Source organism: Sebastes umbrosus, chromosome 3 (assembly GCF_015220745.1).
Source record: "Sebastes umbrosus isolate fSebUmb1 chromosome 3, fSebUmb1.pri, whole genome shotgun sequence".
Lineage (NCBI taxonomy): Eukaryota > Metazoa > Chordata > Actinopteri > Perciformes > Sebastidae > Sebastes > Sebastes umbrosus.
In genome coordinates, this window is record NC_051271.1 from 2,913,801 (window position 1) to 2,932,961 (window position 19,161).

Below are 19,161 nucleotides of genomic sequence, written 5' to 3' on the forward strand. Positions count from 1 at the left end.
GAAATAAAGATTTAGCTTCATATTAGTAAAAGGAAAAGAGAGACAAAACTTCACTTACTACTTTTTATATGTAGAAAATATAAAAATATATATTACACCACAAAGAAGATGCAGAGGATGATGACATGTCTTTTTATCTTAAAAAGCAAAGAAGTAGCTTTGTTTGCGTACTTTGGTCCTGTGACCTTGTAATCTTATTTTGAAAATCAGATCTGTGTGCCACAAAGCTCCAATGTTGTCCTAAATCTAACTATAAAGGAAGGAATCTCTGTATGTATGTATTTGAATTTACTGAAAGGATAGCTTCTTCAGATGTACTGTAGCATGTGTGTGTGTCCTTCACATATCTTGAGAACCGTTCATTCAATCTACTTCAGGCTTGGTGGGCGTATTGCCGGGGACCCAAGGACGTGCTATGGTGCAGTTTGAATGCATGACATGTTCAGTGTTAATAAACTCTGAATAAAGAAGCGATAGCACTCTGTGCAACAGTAGCGACTGGGCTTCAGGGCTCTGCAGACTGAGTCCAGCATGTCGTCCACAGCGGGCCAGGCCTTTACAGGCTGTGGTTCATTGACCTTTGCTGCTGGACACACTAACGTTATAACTGAACTCTTCTTCAGCAATCGTCCCGCTCCGAATGGGCACAACTAGTCAAAAACAATGAGCCACACATTTAAACTGGCTGACATGTTCCTTCATTATACTAAACATGTGTATCATAGTTTATTTGAAGTTGATCCCACACACACAGTCCTGCTGCTACAAACAATATCAAGCACACCAAATCCGCAGGTGAAAATAGTGCCCATAGAATACATGTTTCACTCCTATTCAAGTGACGTTTGCTAAAAACAACCATGTCCTCGTGTGTTAGGAAATGATTGAGATTATTTTATAAATAAAAGAATATACTTGTGACCCATTCGTAAACATTCATATCTTCAGTGACGGACTGACGCATTGTTGATATTGGTCTTTTCATGGGATTTATTGACAATAACAAAACAAGATAGAACATCGCCAGCCTTGTCCTTTAATGCACCAAGTAAATGCACAACCATTTGTACATATTAATGGAAAAGGGTATGTCATCTCTGGCTGGACAGATGTTTATTATTAACATGCAAAGCCACTACTGATTAGTTGGGCAATTTGTCAAGCCACATGTGCCGACAACACATCATCATTTATCTGAGAAAAATCCTTTCTGCCACTAGCTGCTCTACGCTTAATCTGTCTCTATCATCAAATACAGTTTCTGCTTCAGGTGTAGGAAACACAACTAATTAATAACTGAACTGACGGAGGCAGGCAAAGACAAAGTGAAGTCCAGACAGGGACCGAGCAACAGGTCATATTAATGGAGAGATGTCCAGCTGCAGAGGCAGTCAGAGCACAGAGATAGGGGACAAGAAAACACCAAGGAGAAGGAAGGCAGCCCAGTCATCTGGAAAAAATGTTGGCATTGTACGTTTATGCAAACCACGGATACGCTGAATGTGGACCTTTATGCATTCGGTCAAAGCAAGAAACGGAGTACAATGGGCGACTATTATTGAAAGTTACGTGGTATAATAAGCGAGAAAGTCCATTAAGGTGAGGTGAACAAACACACCCAGGAGACCACCGTTTGTGTCTCTTGTTAAACCAAAAGTCTATGTTGATTTCATGCTTGTTACGTAACATTATTCCACTTGTTATGTAAGAAAGTCTGCTCAGGGCGGTTGTTATGTATTGATAGTTGTTACGTTGTTATGGTTGTTCTGTTATTATTTGAACACAAACCATGACCTTTTTTCTAACCTTAACCAAGTAGTTTTGTTGCCTTAACCTAACCAATCGTTTCACAACGTTAACCACGAGGCATTGTGCATTTCTGCAAGCGTGATACGAGGCTGATATGAAACGTATTTTTGGTTCAGAAACGTCGATATTCAACGTATCCTGTGGTTTGCAGAAACGTACAATGGCAACATTTTTTCTGCCGACTTGGTAGAGGAAGGACTTGCTGTTACATTGCATAAATAAACCAGAATTACCACCTCGCGGTTGCAGTTTACATCCAAAATGTCATCACTTCATAATTTTATCCTGTTAGACATTTGGCCCTCCCTTCACACCAGGCTGCTACAACACTGGCTGCTCTTAGTCTACAAATCAATTCTGGGAATGACCCCTTGCTACCTCTCAAATCTTCTGCACATTTCCGACAGCAATCGCCGTTTAAGATCCAGTGACTTCATTAGGCACATCATTCTAAAAGTCCGTACTGTCTTTGGTCATAATTCCTTTCATTTTGCCGCTGCAAATGACTGGAACTCACTACAAAACACGCTCAAACTATCAGCTCTCACCTCTCTCAACATGTTCAAACAAAAGCTGCAACAAGTCATAGTTGACTGCTGTACTTGCTGACAAGCCCTCACTTCTCTCTCTCTCTCTTCCATTTTTACAAAGAACATCCAGTAATCCGCCTTTTTTTGTACATAGTGTTTATTAATTTCTGACCTATTTATTTACCTATGCTGTTTTTAGCCATTTTCCCATGTCTTGTCATGGCATACTGTATGTTTGTCATACTGTACTGTATCTGTGCTGTTTGTGTCGCTTGTGTGGACTGTGTCTTCGTACTCTTGCTGCTGCCTCTTGGCCAGGTCATCATTGTAAATGAGAATTGGTTCTCAATTGATTTTACCTGGTTAAATAAAGGTCAAAATTTGTGTGAAATTGTCATAATTAGTAAATTAATTTTTGAGTTATGGCCTAAAATGTGTGTTGTTAGGTCACAGTGACCTTGATCTTTGACTTTAGGTCACCAAAATCTAATCAGTTGGTCCTTGAGTCCAAGTGGACGTTTGTGCCAAATTAGAAGAAATTCCCTCCAGGTGATCCTGAGATATTGTGTTCACAAGAATGTTTCGGACGGAGGGACGGCTCTCGCCGGCACAGAGGCATAAAAATGTGTAATCCCACGGTTGAAATGCTGCTCTCAAAACTCCACAGTATTCCAGAAATTCCAAAAACTTTATTATATGGAACGCTGAGCAAAGGCTGCAGAACAAAAGTCTTTTAGTGAACCAAGGGAGCAGAACTTTTTAGCTGCTCTTGTCTCATTAGCAACAGTGGGAATGAAACATCTTAAAGTAATGCCACAGAGGTCTTTATATTTCCCGAATAAATGAGAGTAGAACAGTGGAAAGTTAACAAGGTGTCGTAACATTGGGGGCAAAAATTCTGTCATGAACTGCCTTCCACATAGTCAGAATTCTCAGGGAGCTTCTATCAACGCCGATCGTTTATCATATTACAAATGTGAATTAAGTCCTTGGTGCTGAGGGATGGCATCTGTGTGTCTGTGTGTCTGTGTGTGTGTGTGTGTGTGTGTGTGTGTGTGTGTGTGTGTGTGTGCGTGTGTGTGTGTGCGCGTGTGCGTGTGTGTGTGTGTGTGTGTGTGTGTGTGTGATGACACCTACCTGAGGCAGAGCCTGGACCACCGTGTCTAGCAGAGCTCTCATCCCGGTCGCCATTTTCAACAACTTCAACACTGGAGAGAGAGAGAGATCACAGAGTGAGATGGTGTTAGCACAAACTGTGTATGTCTACATGTGTGTATGTTTGGACGATAAACAACAGCCTATAGAGGGAGAGAAAGTGAAATAATGGACAGCAAGACAAAAGACGCCACAGAGGCAGAGGGAACGATCTCAGAGGCGGGCAGAAAAAGAGGATGAGAGGCGTAACAAACAATCAGTTCACGAGGCTCCATTATGGACCCTATACGATTCCCAGCGGTCCAATTTCTGGAGGAACATGGCTGAGGACGCGGCCAGCAGCAGAGAGAGAAAAAAGACCACGGCCGTATTGTGATGGGGAACGGCCTGCAGACAATAAAACCTCCTGGGAGATGGACTTTTGGCAGGATGGTTGGTGGTGTGTGTGAGAGAGAAGGTGGATGTAGTGGCGGTAATGCATCATGGTTAGAGCAACTCTAAAACATCACTTATGTGACTCTCGTCTCTTTGTTCAATCAATAGCTTCTTATGCTAACTACCCACTTGTTGGAAACTTCTGATGCAGATTACAATGATAACAGTGACAGATTCATTATTTGTAATTTGCAGTCATTTTTTTAAAGGTACTATATGTAACAATTTACGTGTTTTAATCGCTTGATATTGCCGATGTGTGTACGGATTGTAACGTAACTTTAAAACTGAGACCCTGCCCTACTTTCTCGGTTGCCTATAACAGCCTGTGTACTGATTTCTATGTGAAGGACTCGGGGACTGTTTTGCCGGGAAAATCCAAAGAATATGAAGTTTATGCGCGCTCCCGAGTGCCTACCCTCTCTTCAGCTCCCCTAAAGCGCCAACAGTGTTCAGATAAAATACAGTTACATTACAGAACATTATTTAAGGGATAATGCCCAACGAAGTGTCCATTATCAGGAATTAATGGACGACGTGGAGAGACGTCAGGACGCTGACTGCAGTTCACTTAACGGCCACAGGTGTCATTAATAACAAGGATCTTCTGAAAGTTACACATAGTACCTTTAATCTATGGCTCTCTAATGACGGCCGTCGCTAGCAGTAGCGAGCATAAGCTTATATTAAAATGCTCATGCTAAAAGACTGAGGCTAAAGCCAGAGGTGCCAGTCAGCATCCTCACCAGCCGACGATACGTTTAGAAGAGGAGTAAAGGAGCAGCATTAAAGACGTGATAGGGTAGCATGTCCCACATTTCAATCAATCAAGGAGGACAAAATACATTTCACTTGTTTAATTGGCTCACATCACAATAGACATACACTTACATGTTTCGGCAGGGAGCCTTTTACAGATCCTGAGAAGTAAACTGATTCAGTTCAGTAATATACACAAGGGCAGAGTTAACACACAGCTGGGAGTTGGATCTGGTTGTTTGGGAACCAATCACTTTTCTTTTCATATGGCTCTAGATACAAGGACCAATCACAGGCATAGCCTCTATAGGCTGGGATGTGATTGTGAGTCCCAGTATCTAGAGACATGTGAAAAGAAAAGTGATTGGTTCCCAAATAATTCCCATAAATCCCATAAAACCTGGGATGTGCTACCCTATCACATGTTTATGCTTATTGGACTTTGGATCTAGCACTCCACCGTGAGTCCCATCGTTGAAGAGGCCATTGATGTGTGAAGTGATTGTGGTGGTACTACACTGCATAATACTGAAGTTATTGAATATTTTTCCCATTAAAAATTCACCAAAATTATGCGAAATCATATTTTTTTCCAAACTAAATGTTGTAGTACAACCATGAGATCATTGATGTGTGAAGTAATTTTGATGGTACTACACTGTTTAATGTTGAAGTTATTGTTACTGTAAATCCACATTATAATACAGTGAGCTAATGACATGCCCCTTGTCTTTGGAAATAACACTATAGTACCATGGATGTATTCAATATAATACACATTCATTAGAAGACACTGCAGGTGAAATCAGCATTGTGTTGTTTATGTAAAACAACAACAAAACATAGTGAGATGAATAAAAATCAAACAGTTGCAGCTTATTACTTTAAAAAAATATTCAAAAAAGTGAAGCTAAATCTCTCCTTTTGTTTGTTGTATTTTTTAAATTTCTGCTTTGTGAAAGAAGTAGATGATGATGAAACATCTTAATATTCTTAGTAAGTAAGTTAACATTCAGGCAGAGTGGTGAAACTGTTATGAGAGGAGAGGGAGAGACTAAAAGTCACCGGTAGCCATCACGCTCTTCATCAAATACCCCGCTTGCTTGTTAATCATCACTGTTTGATTAGCATATTACCCACGGGTCCACTCAGCGGTCCCTGGGCAGTATTACGGAGGGCAGAGGGCGACGGTAAGAGGGCGAAGGATTAAGTGAGGAGTGATGTAATTAGCCGCTATCCTCCTCAGTGAAAAGTTAAGAGGAGTTGGTGCCGCCCAGAGAGCTAGTCCCGTATTCCCTCTGAATAATAAGAACAGAGAGGCTGAACGAGAGTCATATTCAAAAAGTATAGGAATATCAGCTTTACCTTTATTCAGGGAGAACGATAGGGCGGTAAATGAGACATGAGGTATGAGATGAACAGTGTTTCATTGAGCTTTGTCTAACTCCAAACTCAGACCTCTTTATGTGTTGAACATCTCAGTTACAGTTTGGTTTAATTTACCAAGGCTCAGTGTTATGGAACGCTCTGCCATCTCATATTTTTAAGTTGTCACCAGAACAATTTAAAAAAGCCGTTAAAGGTTTGTTTTTATCTCCCCAATGTTTTTTTTCTTATGGATTATCTCTGTAAATTGCTTTCTGATAATGAGTTTTTACTGATGATATTATAATGTGAATCTTAACTCCATTTGATTTTGTCTTTGGGATGCATGTGATGCCAATATCTTTTTCTTTTTTCTCTTCTTCAATATCTCTTTACCATCCTTTTTAATAATTTATTAACTTTTTAAAATTGATTAAGGTATGCATTGGAGAGTGCCCTGATCGAGCCCCACTGAGGTTTTTTTGCACGCCTCCATCATATTTACTCCTACCTTTTTTTATATGTGTAAACAAATAAAATCTAAAAAATAAAATCTGAAATCTATAACATGTTGGAAATCAGTGAAATTGGTGCTGGGAGACGTCCATTATTTCTAATTGATCACGACAACTAGTAAACATAAAAGAAGTGTTGAGCTTCAGCAGATAATTAAAACGAGCAGAACAGAGAACACATCAGAAGATATGAAAAATAAACCTTTTAAACAGTTTCAAATGCAGTTCTAGGAGAACATGTGTGTGCGGACACCATGTTCGTGTTTGAAATGTGTCTTTGTGTGTGTATACCTCGTGCTATCCTGAGTACCCTCATGATCCTGATGATGGTGGGGTTGATGGGGAGGGAGGCGTTGATCTCAATCTCCTCCAGGGTGATGCCCATCACTGACAGCAGCACAATGGCCAGGTCCAACTGGTTCCACCTACACACACAAAGTCCAAAGTGAAGGTGAGCCATGATCAGAATACTTAGATCGGCATGTGGCTACACACATGTAGGATCTGTGTTATGGTCATCTCCTAATGAATATTAATGTTCTACATCAACTTCATGCGTACTTTGCATGATTCCATTCAACACTATCCCCACCTTGTAGCCTCACAATCATCACTTCCTGTTTCTGTTTGTTATCTTGTCTCTCGTCATGTCAGGGCTGAACAACAAGCTGGATGTTGGATTGTTTGAATGTGATCACCATGTTTCTACGGTAGCCCAGAACGGACAAAACACTGGCTCTATATCCTCTTCCTTTTTTGGTCACGCAACGGTTGAAGCACTTCCTTTATGCCGTAAATGGAGACTTTGTTTTTCCAGGAGATCGTACCCGGTGGCAGACAGCATTGCAGAGTGAAAGCGAGGGAACCAATCTAAATGCAGATGGTGTCATTATTCCATAGCCATTATAATGTGCAATCAACATTTACTTCACAATGATGAGTTAAAGCAAAAGAATTTGTCCATTGCCGCTTTAATACAGTGAACAGGTCCTGTGATGTGCTTTGAGTCACTGTTGACTTGTTATGTTCTGAGTGGATAATGTGGGAACGCAAATGAAATACGTTGCCGGTGAACATTTTGAAGATCTTTCTGTGACTTGCCAGACATTTCCTCATTATGATGATTGAAAACGTAATCCTTGCAGCATTTACATTTCATACAAAACATATTTTGCAGTTTCAAATTAGTAGTATAAGCACAGTTATTAGGAGACAGGGTTGGATTGGATTTGGATCTATGATAACACCAAACGACAACTAAAGGAAAATGATTAAACCAAGATTTTGACACACAGTTGACGTCTTAAACAAAGTGGTGATGGTGTTGCTCACTGAATCAAAGTGAAAAATAAATAACTCATATAAACACACAGTGTTTTAGACTAAAGAAATGATTCACGCTGAGGCTGTGCAGGTGCAGAAACTCTTTTGAATATGAATAGATTTCAATATCTCCACCCAACACCTGAACAGTCCAGTGAGGGGTCCTTCTCTCTGCACAGGCTGGTGGAGCAGCTGTGATGGTGTTGGTGAATATTATCTGAGATACCCTAATATGCAGATTTTATTATTGCAGCTTCCGATCCATGTTTAGTATTGTGGGTGTGCTGGAGGAAATTGCTTTTGTTTGTTTTTTTTCTGACCTCCCTTCTTTGCAAAATTGTTTCTTCCGAGCTATTTTGATGCTCTTTGCCTGTCTCACTGTCTCTTTGTCTTCATGTAAACAGAAACATTTTTAGTCATATTATCCATCTGTCGTTTATATTAATTGCCGTCTCTCTCTATCCTGTTGTCTTTTCGTGCTATCACCACCCTGGCGTTATTATAAAGCGACCCCGTTTTGTTTGGGCCAGCTCTGCTGCTCTAGAACTCAGATATTATCTAAAACAAGACACCTTAACTGTGGAGAATCAAACACCAGGCAGCAATTTAGCAGTAAATTGAGTTAAAAAGAAAAAAGAAAACTCCCTTAGATCTGGCAAATGTGTATTTAAGTGTTAAGAGTAACGGATTTTTAGACTACTGTCCTATAGTGCTTTTATTTTCCCCGGTAGCTATCCCAAGTTACTAAAGATTATTAGTGTGAGTTTTTTGCAGTTGTTCTACTCTACAGTAACTGGCTGGATATTCATATTCATAAGAGATCTTGTTTTTTTTTGTCAAATCTCTCAGCTCATTACCAAATAATAGGTAAGAGGTGTAACATATAAAGCAAGAGTTTTGTCTTCAGAATAATCTTTCAGCACCAAACCAGTCCTAAAGATTACTCATGTCACATGACAGGACGTTTAAAGGGACTGTTTGTAACTTTCTAAGCGTATAAATGTAGCGGGTCGGCACACATGCACGCTCGCATATGCGCGCTCATGTGTGGCCGCTGTCTCGTCTCCTCTGCCTGCTCACCTTCACTCAGACAGCGCACGCGTTCTTGTGTACTCGCTCCCCCTCTAGACGTGAACGTGCGCTCACTCCACACTGCAGAAGAGTTAGTTTAGCTCTGAGAATATCTAGTGAATGTACAGGGGACGTTTGTGCAGAAATAACTGCTGCAGCTCCTCCAGACCAACAGAGGTTTCCCGTGTCTTGGGAAGTAACGGGGCTCCGCAGAGAGAAACGTTACTGTCTCTTTACTGACCGGTTGCCGGTGTCTTCCTGTTCTCTCCGGCTGCGGGCGGAGGGAGACGAGTTTCTCGCTGCGTAGCCCCGCTGCTGAAGCCTGCGCTGAGGCAGGAGAAGCAAACAAAGTATCAGCATTGATTCATGGAGAGACCTTCATCTGGTCAGCTAACATTACTGCCAAGCAGCTGAAATATAGAGTGATATTGTGCTTTTAGCTGACGTGTGTCGCCTCACTGTTTTGAGCGATGCTCGTTCATGTCCATTTAGAGCGAGCACAAGCACGAGCCTGACGCTGACTTTCGTTGATTTCACGGCCGCAGGTGTCGCTGTTAACAAGCATTTCTGAAAGTTACAAATAGTCCCTTTAAGGCTACCGCTCGCAGCTATTTGTGAAGTAATCCTCATGGAGAGACAATAGGTCACATTTTGTTCAATAAATTCCAGCAGTGTTAGTAAAATGATGTACATTTAAGAATGTGGTATCATATTAAATGTGCAGGAAGTGTCCTGGTATAGCTTCATAAACCTCACCAACACAACTCTATACAGTTGGGAGTGTCCCCTTTGTACCTGTCCTTGAAGAAGCGCCGAAAGCCAAAGGCCACCAGCTTCAGAGTGGCCTCGATCACAAACGTGGAGGTGAAAAAGTAGTTGCAGTACTTCAGTGCAGTCTCCAGAGACTGAGATAGAGAGAGAGAGACAAGAGTTGAAGAGGCACAGATGTTAGAAAAAAAAGAGAAACAGACAGGAGGAGGAATAGACAGCTAATTTCCTCTGTCTCCATCTCTGAATTCACTAATGAATTATCCTTTGTTCTACCACAGTTCATAGCATAACTACTTCTTTGTCCACAGCAAGATACTGTAAAGCGATTAACTTCTGTCACGTCAATAAAAGAACCTTTTGTACGAGATGAGAGAGGAAGAGAGAAACTAACGTAACGAGGAAGGATGAGAGTTGTTGTTCAGAGAATCTGCTCCGTCATCCTGCCAATGGATCTCTTTTAATAGACGAGAGCTTAATCGAGACCGACAACTAAATTATGTCAGGCTCTGGGGAGGAACAGATTTTTTTATCTGGCACACTGGTATTAATGAGTCAAACAGAAAATCTCTCTTGTAATGTTCAATGCACATAATTAAACCTTATTATCACAACCGCTGCAGCCAAATTCAGGAAGAACAAAACATACATGCTAAGCTATATGTTTATGCTAACAGTATACAGACAATTCAGTTCAGTAAGTTTATTTACTGTGTACATTAAATACTAATATGTATATATCATACATCACCACATCATCACTACAAAATATTGCAGATTCAGATCCTTTACTTAAGTAATAGTACTAACACCACACTGTAAAGACGTGGGACCTGCAGTATTAAAACACATTTGCTGTTACCTACAGTAAATCGGGTGTCGCCTCTTAAATCTTTGCCACTTTAAGTGAAAGCATGTAAATATAATCAGTAAAATATACTTAAAGTAGTAAAAGTATATCCCATGTGACTGTTATACTATTATATATTATATCATGTTAAAGCAGGATTTTACTGTTATAGTTAGAAGTATAAAGTGGCGTAAGGAGAGAATACTAAAGTACAAGTACCTCAAATTTACAGGACTTGAGTAAATGTACTTAGTTACATTCCACCACCGGTGGTGTCTTATAGCTATTGGGTATCCATTCATATCATTAGTCCATCTATAGAATATATAGAATATATCTATAGAGTCTGATCATAGACAAAACTTTTCATTTTTAGTGATCATGCTGTGCTGAATACTCGATTCTGATTGGTCAATCACGGCGTTCTGCGGTCTGTAATTTCTGTAAAACAGACCGTTGCTATGTATAATAGACCGTTGCTATGGGCGCAGCTCTGATGTCGGACTCTGGCGGTCCGTTTTCGTGTCAAAAAGTGTGTAATAAGCAGGAAAATGTACAGCTAGCGGGTCATTGTTGTGAAAGAATCCCCTTCAGGGCGATGCTGCATCCCGATGCGGTGTACATTATCCCATAGTTAATCATCATGTGTTTTCATCTGAAGAGTTTCCACACAGCCCGCTGCTGTTCTGATGTTGTACGGTTTCAGTCAAACTACGGTGTGTCAAGCTAGTTTGACATTTTGGGAAAAAGGCTTATTCACTTTCTTGCCGAGAGTAAGACGAGGAGACTATGGAAGAGTATCAGGGCAACAGGCGTGAGGGGAAACAAATGAGGAGGAAGATTTTTTCTTTTAATTTGCATTTTGAGAATAAAGTCAAAATGAGTTATGGCCAAAAAAAGTTCTAATAAAAATTCTAATCAGTTCATCATCATTGAGTCCATGTGGACGTTTATGGCTAAGTTGAAGAAATTCCCTCCAGGCGTTCCTGAGATATCGCATTCACGAGAACGGGTCGGTCGGACGGACGTACAGATTGACTACAGACTGACAGACAGATTGACAACCCCAATCACATCATGCCTCTGTCCACAGCTGTCGCCGGCACGGAGGCAGAATAAGTATGTAACGTGAGTTAACTTACTTTTAGTGTCACATGGGACACGATCAGCGGCCTCCTGAGTGAAAGTCCTGTGTTTGACCCATCCATCTGTCCCCGACCTCCTCCCAACACGGACGGAGTGAATGGACTGACGGAACAGTTGCTCTGAGCGTCTAATATCGCTGCAGATGGGTTTACATTGGAGTTAGCTGAAAGTCTGCGTCAGACGCCGAGGGGCATTACAAAGCATCGACCGGGCTGCATATCTGGTGGTACAGCTCTGCTAAGACGTGGACTCTTAGACCCTTTTCCCCCCTGAGAGGACAATATGGTGGTTCGGTTTACCGCCGTCACGCTACAGGCCTGGTTTTTAAGTTTAACTCAAACTGAATTCATGCTCCAGAGCATCTCTGCCTCTGAGAAACATTTTACGTAACTAATACCCCAATCTGCCAGATTGTTGTGTATTCCAGCACGTGGATAAATGTTTTGCTTGTTGGCAGTTTTTGCTGCTGATTCAGAGCAGCAGGTTGGCAGCCTGTCTCTGGGAGTGCCCACTTTTAAAAAAAAAAAACCCTGCCCAGATGGTGCACCACCACCACCACCCACTCAGGTCTGCCATGTCTGTCTCACTCAACCACCCACACCCCGACCATCCCTCAATCCCCATCGGGACGCGTGTGGTTACCTGTGGCTGGCTGTAGTGCTCCAGAGACATGGTGATGACGTTGATGCAGATGATGAAGGTGATGACCAGGTCCAGGTAGTGGCTGGTACACAGAGTGTGGATAGCCAGCCGCGCTTTGCCGTATGACGCATAGTAGGGAAGCTTCTGGGCCTCTGGAGAGAGAAAAGGTAAAGGAGAAAGAGGTAGAGAAAGAGGAAAACAAAAGAGACGGATGGAAAAAAAATGGAGTTTAGATATGGAGGAGAAGGGAGTAGGAGGAGACGACGAAAAATGAACCCAGGAGTGAGGAAACGAAAAACAAGAAGTGAAATAAGATATGGAAAAGAGAGAAAAATAGATATTTGGTTTAAGAGTGTGGAGAGAGCGATGCAGGGTGTGATTTATTTAATGATTTATTTATGCCAAAGGGGTGAAAAAACGAGGGGCAGAGCAAATGAAGGAAAGACGGAGAGGGAGATAAAACTGTGAGATAATATGAAGAGAAAAGTTTGATAAATGTGAGCTGGAGGTTAAGGAGTTTTAAATGAGTTGAAATAATGACTCATATAATTGCGAATTTGTAATATGAAATATCAAATTAGACGTCTTGGACACATGCCATTTGGATTATACCCAGGAAAGAGTCCAAAGCTTCAAGTCAACTTTTACTTCTTCTTATTATGTTGCATATTAATTAATTAGCTGGATTACATCTTGTCAGACATTTATGAGAGAAGAAATTAGAACTTTATATTAATATATTTGTGTACTGCATACTAAATCTATTCCTGCTAGGGCTGCCAAAGTTAACGCAATAATAACCTGTTAATGCAAATTCATTTTAATGCCATTCATTTCTTTAATGCATTAATGCAACTTTTAGGTTGTAGCGGGCTCAGTTTTAAAGCTAGAGTGAAGATACTGGCATCATTTGAAACTACAAAACCTAAGAAATCCATTGGTACCAACCATTGAAGTGAAGGAGGTTAAATAACGCTCCAAAAATATGCTAAATTGTGGCGAGAAAAAACTGGCATGGTCATTTTCAAAGGGGTCCCTTGACCTCTGAACTCCAGATGACCTCCAGATGTGAATGAAAATGAGTTCTATGGGTACCCACGAGCCTGCCCTTTACAGACATGCCCACTTTATGATAATCATTATTTTCTATGCTAAATGCAGTACCTGTGAGGGTTTCTGGACAATATCTGTCACTGTTTTGTGTTGTTAATTGATTTCAAGTAATAAATATATACACACATTTGCATAAATTAGCATATCTGTCCACTCCCATGTTGATAAGAGTATTAAATACTTGATGAATCTCCCTTTAAAGTACATTTTGAACAGATAAAAAATGTGTGATTAATCGCAATTAACTACTTTAATCGATTGACAACCCTCCGCTTTTCTTCTATTTGTTTATTGATCCCCTATACTCCTCTTTTCCTAAGGGACTCCCATCACTCCATCATCCAGTCCTCCCTCCGCTCCTCTTCCTATCCCAGGAGGTGTATGTGTCCATCTGTCTTCCTCGCTCCCATCTATCCATATTCCCCTTGACTCTTTCCATCCATCCTCCTTTTCACAGCCTCTTCCTTTCCTGCTCTCCCAACGCTACATTCATTTTTTTTCATTTCACCCCGATTTCTATTCCAAATCCTTCTCTTCCTCTTCATGTATTTTTCATCTCTCCTTCCTGAACTTCAAAGCCTCTACTCCTCCCTCTGCCATGTTCCCACCTCATTTCTTCTCCAAACATCATTCTCATTCTCCCTCTCCCTCCCCTCTGCTTCCCCCCGCCCCCAGGCCTTACTTCTCCTCTTCTTCTCCATGCGACGCTGGCGTTTCTCCTCCCGCCGCTTGGCCTCCTCCACCTCCTGGTGCTGGCGACACTTGTGGAAGTTCTCCACCACTACGCCTACGAACATGTTGAGGACGAAGAAGCTGACGATCAAGAGGAAGGAGATGAAGTAGAGCAGCATCCATGGGCTGTTGTTGATCGATGGCTGGAGGGAACAAGAGAGAGTGGGGAGAGTGGGGAAAAAAGAGATGAGACAAGGAACTATACAAGAAAAGAGAGAGGACTGGAAGAAGACTACCAAGAGAGTCGATAAGACTGTTGTCAGGCTATTAAATAGGCGTTATCAGTTGCCATAAGCACCATAGATGTGGGCCAGTAGGGGCCTACAACCACTAGTAGGTTTTGTCATCTATTCATATGGTAGATCACCAAAAGAAGATATACAAGAACACAACAGCAACCTCTAGAGACCGTAGTAATTATGACAGAAGTCAGGTGCTGTGGTATAGACCTGGTGTGAAACTCCATAAGTGGTGGAGGTCGGGGACAATAGATGGGACACAAAACATTGATTTTCACCCAGGAGATCAGAGTTTGCATCCCGTGTGAAACCAACAATGTGTAGTTGTCTTTGTGTTAGTAGTTATTTTAACCTGAAACACGATGTTTTTCCTTAAACTTGTGTACAGTGTTTTGTTGCCAAACCCCAAAGAAGTTGTAGTTTTGTTGCCTAAACCTAAAGAAGTTGTAGTTTTGTTGCCTAAACCTAAAGAAGCCTTTTTGTTTGTATTCAAAATGTGACGTTTCATTCAGTTTTACATGTTAGAACGTGTTGCTTTTAAGTTTCACTTTCACTTTTACAACATAGTAGGCGTAATAGGCCCCTTAATGACCCACATCTATGGTGCTTATAGCAACTGATAATGCCTATTTAATGGCCTGATAACAGTCAAATTGGGTGCTCGGGAAAGAAAATGAAAATAGAGTGATGAGGCAGAGAGGAGAAAGGGACATTATCAGGGGGAAATATCACCAAGAAAAGAGAAAAAAAAATGAAGAATGGACAGAGGAAACCAAAGTAGAGAGAAAAAATGTAAGTGATTGGAAAGAGGAAGAGCGGACAGAAAAAAGTTGAAAAAACAAACCTGAAAGTAAAGCGAAAAATGGAGAATGGATGAACAAGCTGCAGAAGGCAGAGTGGGATAGAAACACTGAAGGAGCCTGGAGGAAGCTCAAGGTAACAACAGCCACCACTGCCCTCCAAGCCCACAACAGCATGAATGCCTTAATCAATGGCACTCAGTGGAGGCTATTTGAGTTAGTCACTTATGTGTTTGTGTGCACAGGCGACATGTTCTCACTCCTAACTCGTCTCATACAGTATGGACCCCCTTGATGTCACTTCTTAGCACACTGGGTACCCCTTTAGTGTCATTTTTCAACATGCAGAGTAGTTCGATAGACTTACGTAACCCTTCAGGGCGGGCGGGAGGGCGTGGTGGTGGATGGGTCAAACAAACACAAGACTTTCAACCAGTAGTCCGCTGTTTGTGTCCCGTGTGAAACTAAAAGTAATGTTGACTTATTATGTCATGTCAGTCTTTAGTCACGTGACTCGTCAGTATCTTCAGTCCTGTGAGTCACATGAGTCAATAGACAGTGAAGTTAACGTCAACCGTGACCGTTTCCTAACCGTAACTAAGTGGTTGTGTTGCGTAAACCTAACTTCCTGTGAAAACGGAAGTTTATTTTGAAAGGGCACTATGCATGTAACGAACGTATGCAGATGACATGGCGATGGTGGGTTTAGTGTTTAAAGGTAACGATGTATTACAGAGTTCCTACATTAATGATATCAACAATCCACTAACATGGTGTCAAGAGCTTTGCTCATAAACGCTAACAAGACTAAGGAGCTTACTGTCAACGATAGGGGGCGGGCAACCAATGTGTCAGCCAATTACAACTGATAGCTGTAGAGAGAGTAGGTATTATAAATATTTAGGAATGATTTTAAACAATAAACTAAATTTTAATCAACTCTCAGACTACATTTTTAAGAAGACAATGTGAAGTTGTTTCTTTTAAGGAAATTAAATAGCTTTGATGTGAGCAAAGAAGTCTTGAGGATGGTTTACATCAGCCTGGTGGAAAGTATTATTTCCTACAACATCACATGCTGGTATGGAAATGTGGGGGCTAGGAGCAAAAGCAAGCTCACAAAAAATAGTTAACACTGCCAGGAAGATTATAAGGAACCCAGAAATATAGCTGGTGGAGCTGTACAATACACAAACCAGGAGGAAAACAACATTAATAGTTCAAGACCCCTTTACATCCTCTGTTTAATGAATTTGATACAGGGTACCCACAGCAACGAGAAACATCTTTAAGGGATCTTTTATTCATCTGATTTTATTAGATATGAGTGACTGCTGCTGTTTCTTTTACGAGGTTTATTTAAGATACTCTTTGTATTAACTGTTAATATTTTAACTCTTTCATATGTGATATGTGAGAGGTGCTTTTTAAATATCAGTTTTATTTTCTCCTGAAAAATTCTATATTAGTTTCTCATTGCTAAAGAAGCAGTGAATGAGTGGAACTCATCTATTTTGTCCAGTTTGGAAGAACATCTGAAATACTACTATAAGCCTCTTACGGTCTTCCAATTAACCAAGCCACTCCACAGCCAGTACTGTCCAAAAGTCCTGGAGCTGCTATACTGGTAAAAAAGGATGACAGGGTAAGAGAAGAAAAGGCAGGAAATGGGAGACAATGTGAAGAACAGATCGGGATGATTGGGTGTGGGGGTAGTCATCGCAAAGAAGTCATTACAAAACAAAAAATCAAGTTCAGGTGCAATAAAACCGGAGATGAGAGTCAGATTTTCAATTTGGAGGAGCGTTGAGTGTTGAAAGCGCAGGGTGGAGTGCAAATAGGATTAGTCATTCAGTGCCATGTTGGACTGCGGTGAGGTTTCTCCCTGAGGCGGGGAAACTGAATCATCCAGAATAATGCCCTCTCTTTAATAGATTCCCTGATAGATTTTCAAATAAAACCAATTCCAAAGGGAACCGTTCACTTTGAAGCCACTTCAGCAGACTGATTTGCATCGTGTCGTCGGACTTTGACGTCATGTGTGTGAATGTGTACATGATTTGTGCTTTTAAAGGGAAGTTTGCTGAAATTCTGAGCTTCTCTGAACCAGTGCATTACGCATTAGAGTGGCACGACTGTATTTTGCATCCTAACTATCTCTGAAGAGATCGTGGTTTGGGTTAAATAAGTCCTATGTTTGTTACGTTACGAACGTTAAGTCCCATTATGTATGTAAATTAATAATGTAACTTAATAATGTAACTTAACGGGGCACAAACAACGGCCTCCTGGGTGAAACAAGTCTTGTGTGTTGGGCCCATCCAACCCCGACCTCCTCCCTACAAGGACATTGTTGCCCTGCGTCACCTGACTTCCTCCTTTGCTCCTGTCATAATTACTACAGCCACTAGAGGTCGCCGCTTAACTTTGTCTTCTTGTATTCGTATCATATCAACCATGTGAATACATGATAATGGCCTTCTGAACCTACTAGTAGGTGTAGCAGGCCCCATCTAAAGCCTCGGCCACACTGGGAACGTCAGGAGCGCCTGGCGGCTGCGTTACCTGTAGTTTTCTATTTCGGCATCCGTGTTAACAGGTTAGAGCAGCCACACTGCGAGCGTGAGACGCGCGTCTCATATTGACATCATATCAGCAACATTACTACATTTTTGATGTCTGTATCTATAGAATATGTTACGGAGATGAAAAAAAATGAAGCGTGGACAGAATTCCTTCATTTATTAACACAAGGCTTTTTTCTGAAATATTTGCAGGACAGTGTCCTAGAACATGCAGTGACTTGGAGAGCTCCATGAATGAATATAGTACGGGGTTTTAATTGTGGATTATTACTATTATTTACAAATTACCACACGTTTCTTAACCTTTCTGTCTAAAATAAATATAAATGATATTTATAATGAAATGAAATGGCCATTAAAAGGCAAACTCTATGTAGAAAGAAAGGGCTGGCAGTAGCAGCAGAAACGCAGCTGGTGTGAACACCCGACGCGTTCTCAGTGTGGATACGGCGTAACCCATATCTAAGAGGCTGATAACCGCTGATAACGTCCTTTAAATCGGCTGATAACATTTGAAGCAGGTGCTTGAAGGGGATGACTTGCTGCAACAGCATCTTAGGCCATCCGGTTTTAGTTCATCTATAAGGTGGAGACTGAATATTTTTCTGTTGGAGCTAGCTGGCGATCTGATCAGGAAGCCTCCTTGTGGAGGAGTTGTGGGCACATCCAACTGGGTGGAGATCCCGGGGTGACCAGAAAGATGGATTTCATCAGAATGCGTGGGATTCCCTAGAAAGAGCTGGAGGATGTGGCTGGAGATCTAAGCATGTGGGCTACTTTGCTTAGTTTTTGCCACGGCGAACCAGATCCAAATATGTGTTGGAAAATGGAAGAATGAAGAAATGTCTGCGTCAGTGTAATGACACACGTTTGGACCATTGTTGTATATGTCTGCAGTATGTGTCTGTTATCACCTGTTGGTCTATCCCCACTGCGTCCAGTCCATGGTACATGATGTTGACCCAGCCGTCTTTTGAGGCCAACACAAACAGGGACATTAGAGCCTGGAGGAGACAGAGACACACACACACACACACACACACACACACACACACACACACACACACACAAACACATACAACTTGACTTAGTTCTAAACTACTGCTGCTGATTATTGATTAATATCAAGATATGTGAATGTAAATGGGTTCTCTGGGTACCCACGAGTCTCTCCTTTACAGACATGCCCACTTTATGATAATCACATGCAGTTTGGGGCCAGTCATAGTCAAGTCAGAACACTGACACACTGACAGCTGTTGTTGCCTGTTGGGCTGCAGTTTACCATGTTATGATTCAAGCATATTGTTTTATGCTAAATGCA

General features: G+C 41.3%; 1 protein-coding gene and 1 long non-coding RNA gene across 3 annotated transcripts in view; one reads left to right on the top strand and one right to left on the bottom strand.

The window, feature by feature from the left end:
• The window catches only part of LOC119485161, a 569,585-nt gene that overhangs the window by 538,215 nt on the left and 12,209 nt on the right, over positions 1–19,161 (top strand). The gene's annotated exons all lie outside the window — the stretch shown is intronic.
• LOC119485150 (voltage-dependent T-type calcium channel subunit alpha-1I-like) overlaps positions 1–19,161 on the bottom strand; it is a 281,128-nt gene that overhangs the window by 40,848 nt on the left and 221,119 nt on the right. For both annotated transcript variants that reach the window (XM_037764502.1, XM_037764501.1), the window contains exons 25-30: positions 18,752–18,841; positions 14,164–14,356; positions 12,369–12,520; positions 9,758–9,867; positions 6,860–6,993; positions 3,477–3,547 (exon numbers count right to left, since the gene is read on the bottom strand). In XM_037764502.1, the coding sequence (XP_037620430.1) occupies positions 3,477–3,547; positions 6,860–6,993; positions 9,758–9,867; positions 12,369–12,520; positions 14,164–14,356; positions 18,752–18,841 (750 nt within the window). The remainder of the gene's footprint in view (positions 1–3,476; positions 3,548–6,859; positions 6,994–9,757; positions 9,868–12,368; positions 12,521–14,163; positions 14,357–18,751; positions 18,842–19,161) is intronic.